Source organism: Danaus plexippus (assembly GCF_018135715.1).
Source record: "Danaus plexippus chromosome 13 unlocalized genomic scaffold, MEX_DaPlex mxdp_15, whole genome shotgun sequence".
Classification (NCBI taxonomy): Eukaryota; Metazoa; Arthropoda; class Insecta; order Lepidoptera; family Nymphalidae; genus Danaus; species Danaus plexippus.
The window spans coordinates 5,548,632-5,562,080 of NW_026869849.1; the positions used below are offsets into that span (position 1 = coordinate 5,548,632).

The following is a 13,449-nucleotide window of genomic DNA, read 5'->3' on the forward strand; positions in this document are numbered from 1 at the left end:
TGGATACTAAGAGCTCGTTGTTCCTTTGAAGCTTTTTACAACTTTATATCCATTATAATATACATCAGTGTTGATCCACTTTTATATATTGTGGTATTTTTTTATTATTTAATCACATTAAAAATAAAAAAAACAACAACACTAATAGTAGAAACAACAGTGATTTTGTTACTCTTTTTTATTGTGATCAATAATTTAGTAAATAGTTGAAGAGATAACATTCAGATTATACTTGATTGAATTGAATTGAACCAAAAATGAAATATGTGTAATAAGTCGTTTCTACTTGATTTAAATATGTAAAATGGGTAATTTAAAAGATTTATATGAAAAGAATTTATTAAGTTATGTTCTAATAAACAGATAAAGTTTTGGAATTGGTACAGTGGTAGCTCACAGACTATTCATATATATAGAGACGAAAGACGAAATCTCTTAGCATTCAATGGATTCACCGTGCGGCTTCCATTCCATCCATTCCATCGCGTTGCAAGGAGAGGAGCTTCAACAGTGCCTGGGACTTGCGACCCAGGTGTAGGCTTTACTAACGCGCGTTAAACGCTCACCTTCACTGTCCAAGCTCCTCTCTCTACCTAACCAAATTTGAAAAGAACCTACTAGGGCTGCCTTCGAAGTACGTTCCAAGAATGAATTGATGTGAGTTCTGGACAGGCCCAAGTCTTTTAGTAGGCTAAAGAGAGATTAAGCCGTTATACCTCTCACTCCCACTTCTACCGCGTATAAATCCACGACGAACCTATTTTGAGTGAGTTCGTTAGTGAGTTTGTAATATTTGTTGACCTTGATGGTATGGTCTTTGGAGATGTTGGTTTCCCAAGGAACCGTAAGCTCTATCATCACAACGCCCTTTAAAATTCTCGAATACATAAATATGTCTGGTCTGGAGGCCGACGCACAAATATCCTCGAAGATTTTGTATTGTTTTTCATACGTATCCATCATTATAGTCGAATTCGTAGCCGCTTTAAGGATGGAGTAAGGCTTGACATTTGATTTTATAGCCCTAGTGTCCTCTCTCACAAAACCTACTGATCGCTCGTTTGTGGTTATGTTATACCTTTGCGCTGTGACTACCGAAAGACTAGCTGCTCCACATATGATTTCCAGAACCCTATCGTGACGACGCGAGTATAGACCGCTATCCAGCAGTACCTTTTATTCCACTAACAATTGCCAAGCAGTTCTAACTGCCTTCCCACAGATATTGCAAGTCTTTTCGGTACCTTTACTCCATCTTACTAAATTACTCTGATCTGGTAGAGTTATCTGGAACGCATTGAGATAGAATTTTAGCAATGCTGGCGACTAATCATGGTTTAATGGTGCGCCATTTTAGTGCTAATGGGATGCAAAAATCTCCTATGTATTACCACTCGTTCTGCATTTCTAAACTCATTGCATGGATCTTATATTTATCATTCTCGTCTTGCCGAATAAAAGACTTCAATATATCCGTATATTGGACTTTCTTACTTGATCTACTCTGTTACTTTGTGATCCTATCATAGACTGCTTGTTGAAGTGAAGCCTTGACTCTAGTTCTGGGGCATCTTTGTCTTTTGAGAGCGATGTAACGACGTCATCCTGGGATTTACCCAGGTTTTATTAAAAAACATAGACGAGGAAAGTCTTAACGTCTTAATATTTTTAACGTAAAAAAATTACTTAAATAAAAAATATTAGGTTTCTATAAAATATTATTTCATTCGTATTGTTTTTAAGTATGTACCGCAATAACACAACAATATATAATAAAAAGAAAATTGATATAGCATTTTCTACTATCATATTAGTATATGATAATTTATATGAGACATGACACAAAATCAACTCATGACCCCGACTTGACCGGATTTCTCAAGCGGGTCATGAATTATAGTAGTATATTATCTTTTCCAGATTGTAGATGCAAAAAACTTTTAATATTTTTAATAATGATGTAATTTTCTTGCGAAGCAAATTTACCCGATACTAATTATAATTACGTTGTATTTTTTTTATTTAGCTTGTTAATTTAATAGAAAGTTTAAGAAGAACTAATTAGAAGACTAACGTTTGTATTAAGAATTGTTAATTAAGTTCTTTCGTCTCAGGCACATAATATCTCCGATTAGAAAATTTTATCCCTTACCATTTATTATATCCTGTTGAAATCACATACAGATCTTCAATCATTCTTAAATTTTAGTGTTAAAAAAATTAATATACATAAAATCTATTTCATTGATTGTATTGCGATATTATAGTCATTCTATATATAACTTTAATAAGTTGTTCCAACTCCTAATCTGATTTCTTCGGTTCATTGCTTTCTTTTATAAAAAAAACCTAAGATAATTCAGCTTATTGATCCCTTTTGTAATGGACCATTTTCTTTCCTTTTAACCTTTAAAAATAAGAGCACTTAAATTGAGGTCCAATGATTATAGTCTGTACGTTTCTGCCAATTGTGAATGTGGAATTGAAATGCGCCTTTCCATTTGTCACGTTCAACAGTTCCTCGCGTTGGAATTATTCCATTACAGAATTTTAGATATATAATTTTTTTTACATTCTATTACAAAAACCTGGTTCAATGTTAGAATTGTATCATTCTTTGTATGTATTATAAGTTTTTTTTTGTTTTGTGTTTGATAATCTACTGACATTTTTGGTAATGTTGGTAATTTATGTCGAAAGGATTTGTTGAATTCTGATAAAATATCAGATTTTCAATATTGAAATTGAGTTACATACAAAAAGAAAAACCTATTTAGTCACACACTAATAGTAGCTGTAACGGCCGCATGTAGGTATTATGGAAGAAGTAGGAATTGTGTAGATTTTATTTATTAATATTATTTTATTAATAGATTTCATTTACGTAAAGTAATATCAAACTCAAAGTAGGAGAAGAATCTTCAGAATATACTAAAAAATCTTAAGTAACCCTCTTTTTTATATTAAACTTAAAATAGGATTTTGCAATGAGATAAGTATTTTTATGGGTCAACTAAAAACAAGATATATAATGGATGAAAGGAAAAGGAAGGAAGGAATGGAAAGAAAAAGAATTTTTAAGTAAATATTTCTGTTAATGCGATAACTATACTTAAAATTTCGACATTCTTTGAATTCAAACAAATGTCAAAACTTTCATTTGAATTGTTCATACCATAAAAATAGTTTTAAGTATTTATTTTGCTTATAGAACGAACGAATATGCAACGAACAAAAAAACAGAAAACCTATACAAAACGATACGTTTTCTTGTACGCTTTACAGTATATCAGAGTAAATAAAATAATCTTGTTTTTTAAACAAAAATAAAATGAAATTTCACCTCCTATGACGTTTAAGTGGGTAGTGTATCTTTGAAGTATAATGCAATTAAAAATTTAAGCTATTGTTTTACTGGCTGAAACAAAAAAATTGAAAAATGTCGTTTGGATTGTTGAAGAACAAAAGCATACTAATTAAGGCAAGTTAGTGAAGCATCCTTTTATGTCACAAATTTAAAATTTCGTTAAGGGCTTTCTATATGACAAGTTTCACTCTAAATTTGTATGTCTATTTTTCGTTTTTTGCTACTACAGTTAATAAAGGTTAGCCCAGCAAAAACTATCTAATGTAAAATTAAGATAATATATATATTGAGTAGGTACATATGTTTAAATTTGAGGGTTAAATTTATTAGGGTTTAATATGATGGTTGCAATAAAATTGTGGTAATTTCGTATAAAACGCATAATTATGAATTTATTTTACACATATATTTAATAGTGAACAGTACGTATCGGTTACATGATCAGATTACAAACTTGTAGGTGCTTCCTAATGCCACTCTTTGTAATAGAACACACTTAGTCCGATTTACATATAATCAGTTGTTCAAATTAAGTTTTACGTGACATTGCGATGCAATGAACCTGATTTGTAAATACACACGAAAGAATCGACATAAAAGATATTTTAAAAATTTTGTTACGAATAATTTGTAACAGGAACTTGATAACAAAAAGTATCCATTTAACAAATCTCAGTTACTGTGCCATCCGTACGTAAATAGCTGCAATAAAGTTATAGTTGCGCTTATTAATGGAAGAACAGATAATTGTTTACCTAAAATACAATGAAAGTTTTGAAAAAAGACGGATAACTGTAACATCACAGTGTTATTTAATTTCAAAATGTGTATTTTTGCGGAACAAGTTCTGTTGTCGAAATTAAATGATAGATTTTATTTTTATGCCTTTTACATTTAGACATGTGTCGAAGTATGTTTATAAATGGAACAGTAAATAGTTTTTATAACATATTTAAAGATCTTCGGTTTATTAAAAGATATAAAGTGTGTTTAAAATACTTTTGGGCTAACATATCATAAGAAAAGGGATAATGCTGCTAAAGCTAAAAGGGATAAAGGAACTCATTTGATTTTGATGAACTCATCAGACAGACAAGACTTACAAGATACAAATGCTCTTCAACATACTATATAATTAATTTAAAATTTTTTCAACAATATTCTAAAAGGAAAATAAACAATGCGAACATAACATTAATGGAATTTCGGAACCTTTCTAATTTTAAACTGTCGAAAAAAATCGGATATAGAAATACATATGAGTTTAATTTTTTTATGGACATAGTTACTTTGTTACACAGTATAAATATGTATTAAAATAAAATACAAATTGTTTAGTATTTAGAGATATATTCACCGTCTATTTGAACGTTCCAACGATAAACCTTTTTTATAATGCTCTGGTGCAAATATCGTGTTACCAGACACCCGGCTTATAATTAAATTAAAGACTGTTTTTTTTCGAATGGCTCAATATTTATACCGAGATATTCAGAGTAAACTGTCGTTTGGGTTACAGCTACTTTTTAAAGCAGATACTTTTTTAAAATGCACAGTGAGTGACCAATATTGCGTTTACGAAACTTAAAAGAATATCTCGTAATTCGTACATATGTAATGGATATATATTGTCGTTTTGATATCTAAATTATTTTTTATGTTTTATTTTAAACGTAAAGTTCCAATGTAGTTTTCGTTCGCCTTTATGAAATTATTAAAACAGATGTTTAAAGTAACAAAATAAATCGAATTCACAGTCTCTCATTATTCCACAAAATCCAATATTATTTTAGAGAATAATTTGATTAAACATTTGAATACTTCAGTACACTTGTTACCGCTGGAGGGCTGCGGATATGTCACTGACCGACCTCTGTTTCGATTAACTTGCTTGGGTATCATGGTAGGCAAAAATGAAATTCATACCAGAAGATTATACTTTGGTAAAATGCTCTCGTTCATCTGTTACGCTTAATAATGCTTACAATTCATGGGCTTAGCATGTAAAACTAGGAAGAAACATAAAAACACATAACTATAACTCTATGGATGTTTTTATGAAGTCCACCTTTAGTTTTCCGTATTAAGTTTTGATAACAATATAAAAGACTGGACGGAGTAATAATATGAATGTTTAAAAACATTGATTTTGAAAGAACTGGTAGTAATAACAAAGATTTTATACGTATTTTCATTTATCAGTACCATTAAAATATTAAGATCTTGAACTTCGTACTAAAGTTTCTAATAATACTTAGTAGAACAACAAGCTAACACGATTATACAACCCCAGAGTACCGAATCTAAGACGGTGAAAGTAATTTATAAATTAAAATATCATAAAAAATATAATTATATATAAGATGTATAAAATTAGGATAGATCCTTTTATAAATCATTTAGTAATTTTGAATAATTTATTAGTGAAAACTATTTCAACCTCTTTTGTATTCAAGGAAACAAATGTGCAATATTTTAGAAAACAACATAATATAACGAAAACTATGAAATTCCAGAGTTAAATGAAATGAAATGTTTTCCTTTGAAAAAGACATCAAGTGGAAATTCGCTCTTCGAAACAGATTTAAATCTATTTTGAAATGCAACGAGACAGATTTTTACATAAAATTTCAAACGAGTTTTATTTATAAATTATTTTATGTTCTTTTGATATCAACGTCATCAAAACAGAAATTTTAATATCTTAATACATAAAAATCGTGACACCGAAAAGCGTATACAATGTTATTTAATATTGAAAGTATACTAAAAAAACGTATTTTATTTGACTGATGATTCTCGTTATGCGTATTTATGTACTAAGGGAAATGTTTATAAAATATTTGCCAAGCTAGTACATTCTATTTGTTTTTTGTTGTATACGAGTATATTTCAAATATTCTCACTCAATTCCACGCATTAGTAAAATAGAACATGCCTGTGATTTCATATGATAAATTAATTCTTTCAAGATCGTTACTTTTACGGCGCTGTAGGTTTATTTTTTCAAGTTCGTTACTTTTACGGTGCTGAACAGCAAAGTATCTATACAGATATGTTCTATGTGATTTTGTGTGCAATTTAAATATAAACATTGGATTTATTTTGAATAAGTGTTATACAAATTTAAATTTTAAAACAAATAGTAAGCAAAATGATTTTGATATTACAATATGTATTCATAAATATCTTTGTTCGTATTGCAGTGAATAGAACATTTTCAAAAGGTTGATTTTCTATTGTCGATTAGTTATTTCGTTTCCTTAATTAAGGATTTTATAATTGAACCCTTACTTAGCAGTCCAGTTTAATGTCCATATATTTCTGTTTTGTTTTATTCTGAAACTTAATACAACATAATATTTAATCCTTAGAAGTTGTAAAATCTAAGAATTTATTAATAAATATAAGCTTCAAAACAATTATAGAAGTAAATTGTTCAGGTTATACTCATTATTAATTTGCCTTAGGAGTTTTTTTTAAAGAGAAATAATAATCTTACATTTGAAGTATTGTTTGAAGCAGGTTTTAAGAAAAAACTATTCGGAACAGCTAATGCTACGATCACTATCACAATTATAAAAAAATATTACAAAGAGATGAGACTTATATATTATAAATATATATTACATACACATAATAATGTTGATTACAAAAATTTCATATAAATGAAAAATATATAAATATTTTAAATATTTAACGTTCAAATGTTCTCTTCCAATAACTTTAAAATACACTTCTATGTTCACTAACTCCATTTCAAGTCTATAACGTCATCCTGAACATTGATTGTGTAAATTTTAATTTAGAAATTTTTGTAGTCTTTAAACAAATTTTTTTACATTAAGAAACTCTTGATAAGTGAATAAAGTAAAATAATATTAACGACTAATAGACATATTTTTCTTTTCAACAGAGGCATGGCATGAGCGGTCGCGTGGGCGCGACATGCGGCGAGCGCCGCTCGCGCAGCCCGCCGCCGTCGCCATTGCAATATCCTTGCTATTACGCTTTGTTGACGCAGGTTTGTATCAAATATTTTGACAGAATCAAAGCCAAAAAGAGGATTCATACTTTAAAATCTCAATTTATCAATTAATTTTCGAATATTGTTGAATTTTAATACGGACAAACACATACACTAGATGCACTTTAACAATTCAAGATTACTCGATCGCTTCGAGGTTCGATTAGATAAGCTTTACCTGGTTTATTCAGTGAACGCTTAATATGTGCATAACTGAAGCTAAACATTTGTTCCGTTTCTATCTGTTTAGTTGGCTTAAAACACATTGGGATTTCAAACTGGTTTAAGGCTTTTCAGTATCCATAGATACCACAGTAGAATGTATATTTTGTATTACAAAAGTTCGTTACAAAAGAAATAAATTAAATGTATTGAAACGAAAATAATATTCAAAAATATTTAATATTCAAATTAAATGAGATACTTCTCGATCGGCATTGCGGCTGCCTGTACTCGTACTGGAAGTTAAAATGAAATCCTCATTATTTTTTTTCTTATATGAAAATATAACTTTTAATTATTATCAAAAATACATATTCAAACATGTAAAAGAGAAATTTTCCATTAAAACTTTTAATATACCTTTAATTAAGGGTTTTCAAAAATAGAAAAGTAGATTGAAGCCAAAACTTCTAAATAATAGCTCTTATCATTTTTCTTTTCAAAACTTTATAATAATCTCCGTTAGACCGAATATAGTAAAAATATATAATATAAAAATTATTAAACTGATTTCATGAGAAGCTCGATAGCTAGATAGAAATAATGTTAATAACGTTAGGAGACTTGCATTGCCTTTTGACAGTCTGCCTATATTTTATCCACACGTTTTTAAGCACAAGATTTATCACGTCACCCACATAGATGTTTTTTGTTATATATGAAACCTTTGTTTATCTACTATCTTTAAAATACATTACAGGTTCAATGGGCCCCGGAGTACCAGAGAATATAACTGTTACTTTCCTAAATCCGACCACGGTGCGAGTATCCTGGTCTACAACAGCTGATCTAGTTGAGAAATATGACGTCACTTATAAACCCTCTGATGCCAGGTAAGATGATTTCGCTATTATCAACTTATAGTTGAACTTTAATATCTATTCTATTAACTTTCATCTATGTTTCGATTCTTATATAATCATACATCCAAAATTGTTGCGCAATAATTTAATCTGTTAAAATATACATATATATTATTTTTAACTCTAACGTATCTTAATTGTTAGATTGTATAAAATTTATTTTAAAACTCCGTTTAACATATGAAAATTGTCGAATGACCTCTTGATTTATGAATTAGATCGGAAGGTTAAACTAACAATAACTACGATTTGCCAGGTTGAAATGACATGCATTATACGTTTATATAGTGATGTAATGTTGAATAAATTATGCTATATCCGAAGCGTGCTTTTCATAAGCTTTTGTTGCATGAGATCAATAATTTGTGAACATTTTTCTTATTGAATAAATCATCATTTTGAAAGTCTCACAGACTTTGTATTGACATCTTTTTTGTGTATAAAACTATTATCGTATTACCAATTGATATAGAGGAACAGTTGTTATTAATATGTTTTTAAATTTGAGATATTTTGATTGAAATAGAGACACATCATAACGGGTAGGTAGTCAGATAAAAATTGCAAACCGATTCGTATACAGCATAGCAGGTTACAATAAATATGAGAACAGATAATAAAATAAAATTAAATTAATGTGATAAAAATACAATAATATGATAACAGTCGTCATTTATACTTATCCTATTGGATATCTTTTTTAATCTTAAACCTAACAGTGCAATTTGATATTATTATAATAATATTAATAAGCTTATACTATTCCTTATACATAGTTTGCATTATTTCAAAGTTAGTATATGTTATTAAACGAGTTAACGCGTTTTGTCTATTTAAATAATAAGAATATTTAAAAGATATTATTTTTCCATCAGCGGTTTTAAAGAATACACTTCAAAAATTCACGATACATAAATGTATAATTCTTATTTTAAACAATAAAACCCAAAAAATATATTTATCATAAATTCAAACTAACCAGTTTTAAATCGTAGTCTTGCGTTAAATATTGTATAAGTATAATAAATTCATATACAGCCATTATAACATATCAACCTTATTCAATGTGACATGCAATGCGGGGTGGTCTCATTAACATGTTGAGGCCAGTCATTAATTGAAGCGCGCACTCTTTGTATGGGAAAATTCTTGACTATCAATCGTGTGGATTTTTTCAGGGTCTCCCCGTAATAGAGGCTTTAAGAGCCAGACTTACTGTCTAAAAATAACCATAAATCATAATGAAGTGAATTAGAATCAGGACTAATTGACATTTTTAGCAGTGATGAATACCAGGTAGTTCGTTTCTAGACGAGATTGGATGTATCTGGTTTATGATCTGGAGCCGAGTTTTGCTTTAAGAACAATTTTTGGTTATCGAACACGATGTTCAATAACCAAAGGGACTTAGAGACTCGAATAACTCCTCAAAAATGATATCTTAACAATCCGTGTATGCCTTTTGATACCTTTTTCATATTAATATGCCTCAGTCAGTCCATCATAGCTAACAATAATTGAAACCATCACTGAAGTGGGGTAATGCGCACGTTATATTCTTTCAACTAATTAGATGCCTTTTTCCAGCCTTCGAAACAAACAAGGTACTTTAATTGTTAAAATATTATGACCTTTGTCAACGTTCTTCTTAAGTACTTAATTTTGTTTATGACTCTATCTTTTCTTTAATTATCAGTTCAGAAATGGTTAGTGCGTCTCTTATAGACTGTAAGTAAAGAGGCATCGTAGCTATCTATTAAAACGGATATAGCTGTAAGTGTTATCTTCATCTGCCGATATTATATTTCTTGCTTTCGAAAAAGATTTCTTAGAATTCTTTCCTTTACTGCCATGATTACCTCCTTCATATGAACACTACGTAGTGACAGGGTATTTCTCGGTCAAAAACGGAAGAGATGTCATTGCACCTAACCATAGCCCGGCACAAAAGCATTTTTCTAATAGCAGCCGTATGGAAGACTTAAAAAATATATTTATCTTCAATAACAGCGCTTCGGTTTTCTTTATCATTTATCTCCTCATCCAATTCAATATAACAAAACATTTTACAATATATAACCCTGAAAATAAGACAAAACATGACAGATTCCAATTTCAAAATGAGTGTCCTCTCTATTAATTTTAATAATCACAGTATTCATGACAAGACAAAGTTTAATTTAATTAAACTGTGAATCCTATATAATGTTGAATACGAAAATTTTGTTCAGAATGATGTAGCTATTCAAAATTCATGATGGTTACTATAATATTAAAAACCATTTATTACTTCTTTAATGGCTATCGCAGTCAGGTTAAGGGTGAAATTTTTGTAGAAAATAAAGAGAACGTATTCAGTCTCAGGTGCAACTAAAGTATATTGCTGAGCTCAGTTTTAAAACTCGCTATATGAAAATACGAGAACATTTATGTTTAAATTAACGTTGCTTGTGCATTCCTTACATTACTACTATTTTTATATACACTGTAATAAGTTTTATTTATTCATTCATAAAACGGTATGGTAATTGTTTTAAACCATATTGTTTTCTTTTTAGCTATTAACGAGTTAATTCATTGATTTCGTTCATTATGTCCGACTATTCTTTTCCTGACAATTTTGGTCAATCAGCACTTTATCCGAGGGCTTTTTTAACTTTGACCTGGCAATAAACAACTTAGTTGTAATCAGATCCACAAACTGTCTAGTAGATCTATAATTATTTCATTAAGATTAAAATCTAAAAACTCAGAGTATTAAGCAGATTGATTGAAATTATTTGAATTGAATTGAATTGCAGTAAAATATTAGTTTCATTTAAATGAATACTCGCGAAAATCTTAGATATCATTAAGCAGATTGACTTTATGATAATTTGGATGCCAGCTCGTAACTAGTTTTCCAAAACTCACAAAAAATTTGTGTGTAACCAGAAAACTCCTCGGAGCAAAATAAAAATTTTATTTCGTTTGTAATAAGTACAACCTTTACAAGGTCCTAAATATCGTCGACTAATCGATTTTTTGTCATAATTAGTTGATTATTTCAAGTTCATTAGTAGAATAGAAATGTTCATGATTTTGACATTTTCCGACGATAACCTTGAGGCGTCTTCACGTCATACTATGTCTGGCTAATATATATATCAATACATATTGGAAAACAAAGTCCCTCGCCGCGTGTGTCTGTCCGCGATAAACGGAGAAACTACTGCACTGATTATCATACAATTATCACAGAGTGATTCTCAAGGAAGGTTTTAGTATATAATTTGTTAAGTTTGCGTCTTTACTTCCGTGTACATCAACGATATTTGTTGACGATGTCGGGAAAACATGAGCCGTCTGAGAGCTTTTAACGAAAACGCTGCCTAAAGTCTTTGAGATATAACAAAATAATATATTGTGTGTCTTATATAGGTTTATAGAAAAGTCCATGGTGGCATATGTCTATACCTTAAGGATAACATACCATATCCATTTTACAACTTTTAAAAATTGTTATTCTTAAAGCGTTTATTGGAAAGCTATTTACATAAATCCGGTATTAAGTCTTATCAAAATAAATTACTTCATTTTCAAGCCTACATAAGTATCTGTAAATTACTTTTTAAATCATTTAAATCGTGCGTACCATTTGAAAGTTATCATAATATAAGTTTAATAATTCTGAAAATTAAATAGGCTATTTTATATTTTTATAAAGAGCTTGTGCGAAGCCGGGGCTGGTTCCTAGTTTCAAATTCGAGCATAAACTCTGACTAAGTAACAATTACGCGTTAATCCGTTATATTAATTCTCTCAATAAGGAAACAAATTTTAAACTTTTCTTAATATGATTATATAGAAATAAATTTAAATTCATTAACTGATTGAAACAAAGATTGTCATAATATCATTATCATAATGATACACATAAAGTGTTATAGAAGCATTTTGTTGGGGATCTTTTTATTATAAAATAAAAAAAAATGTAAGATTCTTTTATAAGAAAAATAGAAATTGCTAAGACTGAGAAATTACGACTGTTGATATAGAATTCCGATTTCAATTAGCTATTCGATTTTTAAATTTGTACAAGATTCCTATGAATATTCAAGAACATTCAATATGGTCCCTAAAATTATAGACGCTGAATTTTCATGAAATAATAAAATTTACTTCGTCGAAAATTATGTCGTTCAATATATTTATTAATATTTTCAGTTTAAATTGTGAGTTCGGGTAGAGCAATTAACACTTTTTGTGTGTCATTTATTCTACAATAGTTAAAATAAAAATAAATAGTTAATCGTTTCTAATGGAACCATTATTATTTTAGGCTTCGAAAATTTTACGGTTATACCAAAAAAATTCATGATAAATTTTGTGAATAAAAAAGTATATGCAAAATGTCAGTCTAGCATGTAAGTAGTAAGTTATCTGATGAAAAATCAACAGAAATCTAAAGCGAATCTAAAATAACAAAAACAAATTACTAAAGCACAAAAGCTACATAATAGAATCGACAAATGAAAGAGCAGAAATCAAAGCGTCCAACGACAGGTAATTTAGCCACTTCCTGAGGAAAACTAGTGGTTCGGTCGTTTAGAGAGTTTTGCCAATTTGAAGTTTATTCAATTTCTAAAAGGTTCGTTTTCTTTTTATATGTTTTAACTCTATTTTAACAATTTGTAACATATTATTTCGTTTACACAAGTTAAAGTAACATAAATAAGTTTTAAACTTTATTCAATTCGTGTTCAAATCGGATGTCACAGGTGCAAAACGATTTCAGCTTGCTGGGGTCTTTGCATTTTTGATACCTTGGAAAATAGCTGATATTCCAGTATTATGGAAATGATTATAACTGTTGAAGCCAACTAAAGCGAATTTACATCGTCTTTTGTATTGTGTGTCTTGTATCGTGGGTAGAAATGTATTGATTAAATTTAAATAAATTGTGGAAGATATTCTTTATATAAAACTTC

At 29.2% G+C, this 13,449-nt stretch overlaps 1 protein-coding gene across 2 annotated transcripts in view; it reads left to right on the forward strand.

Annotated features, from left to right (window-relative positions):
- The window catches only part of LOC116770151 (fibronectin type III domain-containing protein 5), a 71,470-nt gene that overhangs the window by 27,211 nt on the left and 30,810 nt on the right, over positions 1–13,449 (forward strand). For both annotated transcript variants that reach the window (XM_032661506.2, XM_061527817.1), the window contains exons 2-3: positions 7,284–7,391; positions 8,317–8,449. In XM_032661506.2, the coding sequence (XP_032517397.1) occupies positions 7,316–7,391; positions 8,317–8,449 (209 nt within the window). In that variant the 5' untranslated portion in view covers positions 7,284–7,315. The remainder of the gene's footprint in view (positions 1–7,283; positions 7,392–8,316; positions 8,450–13,449) is intronic.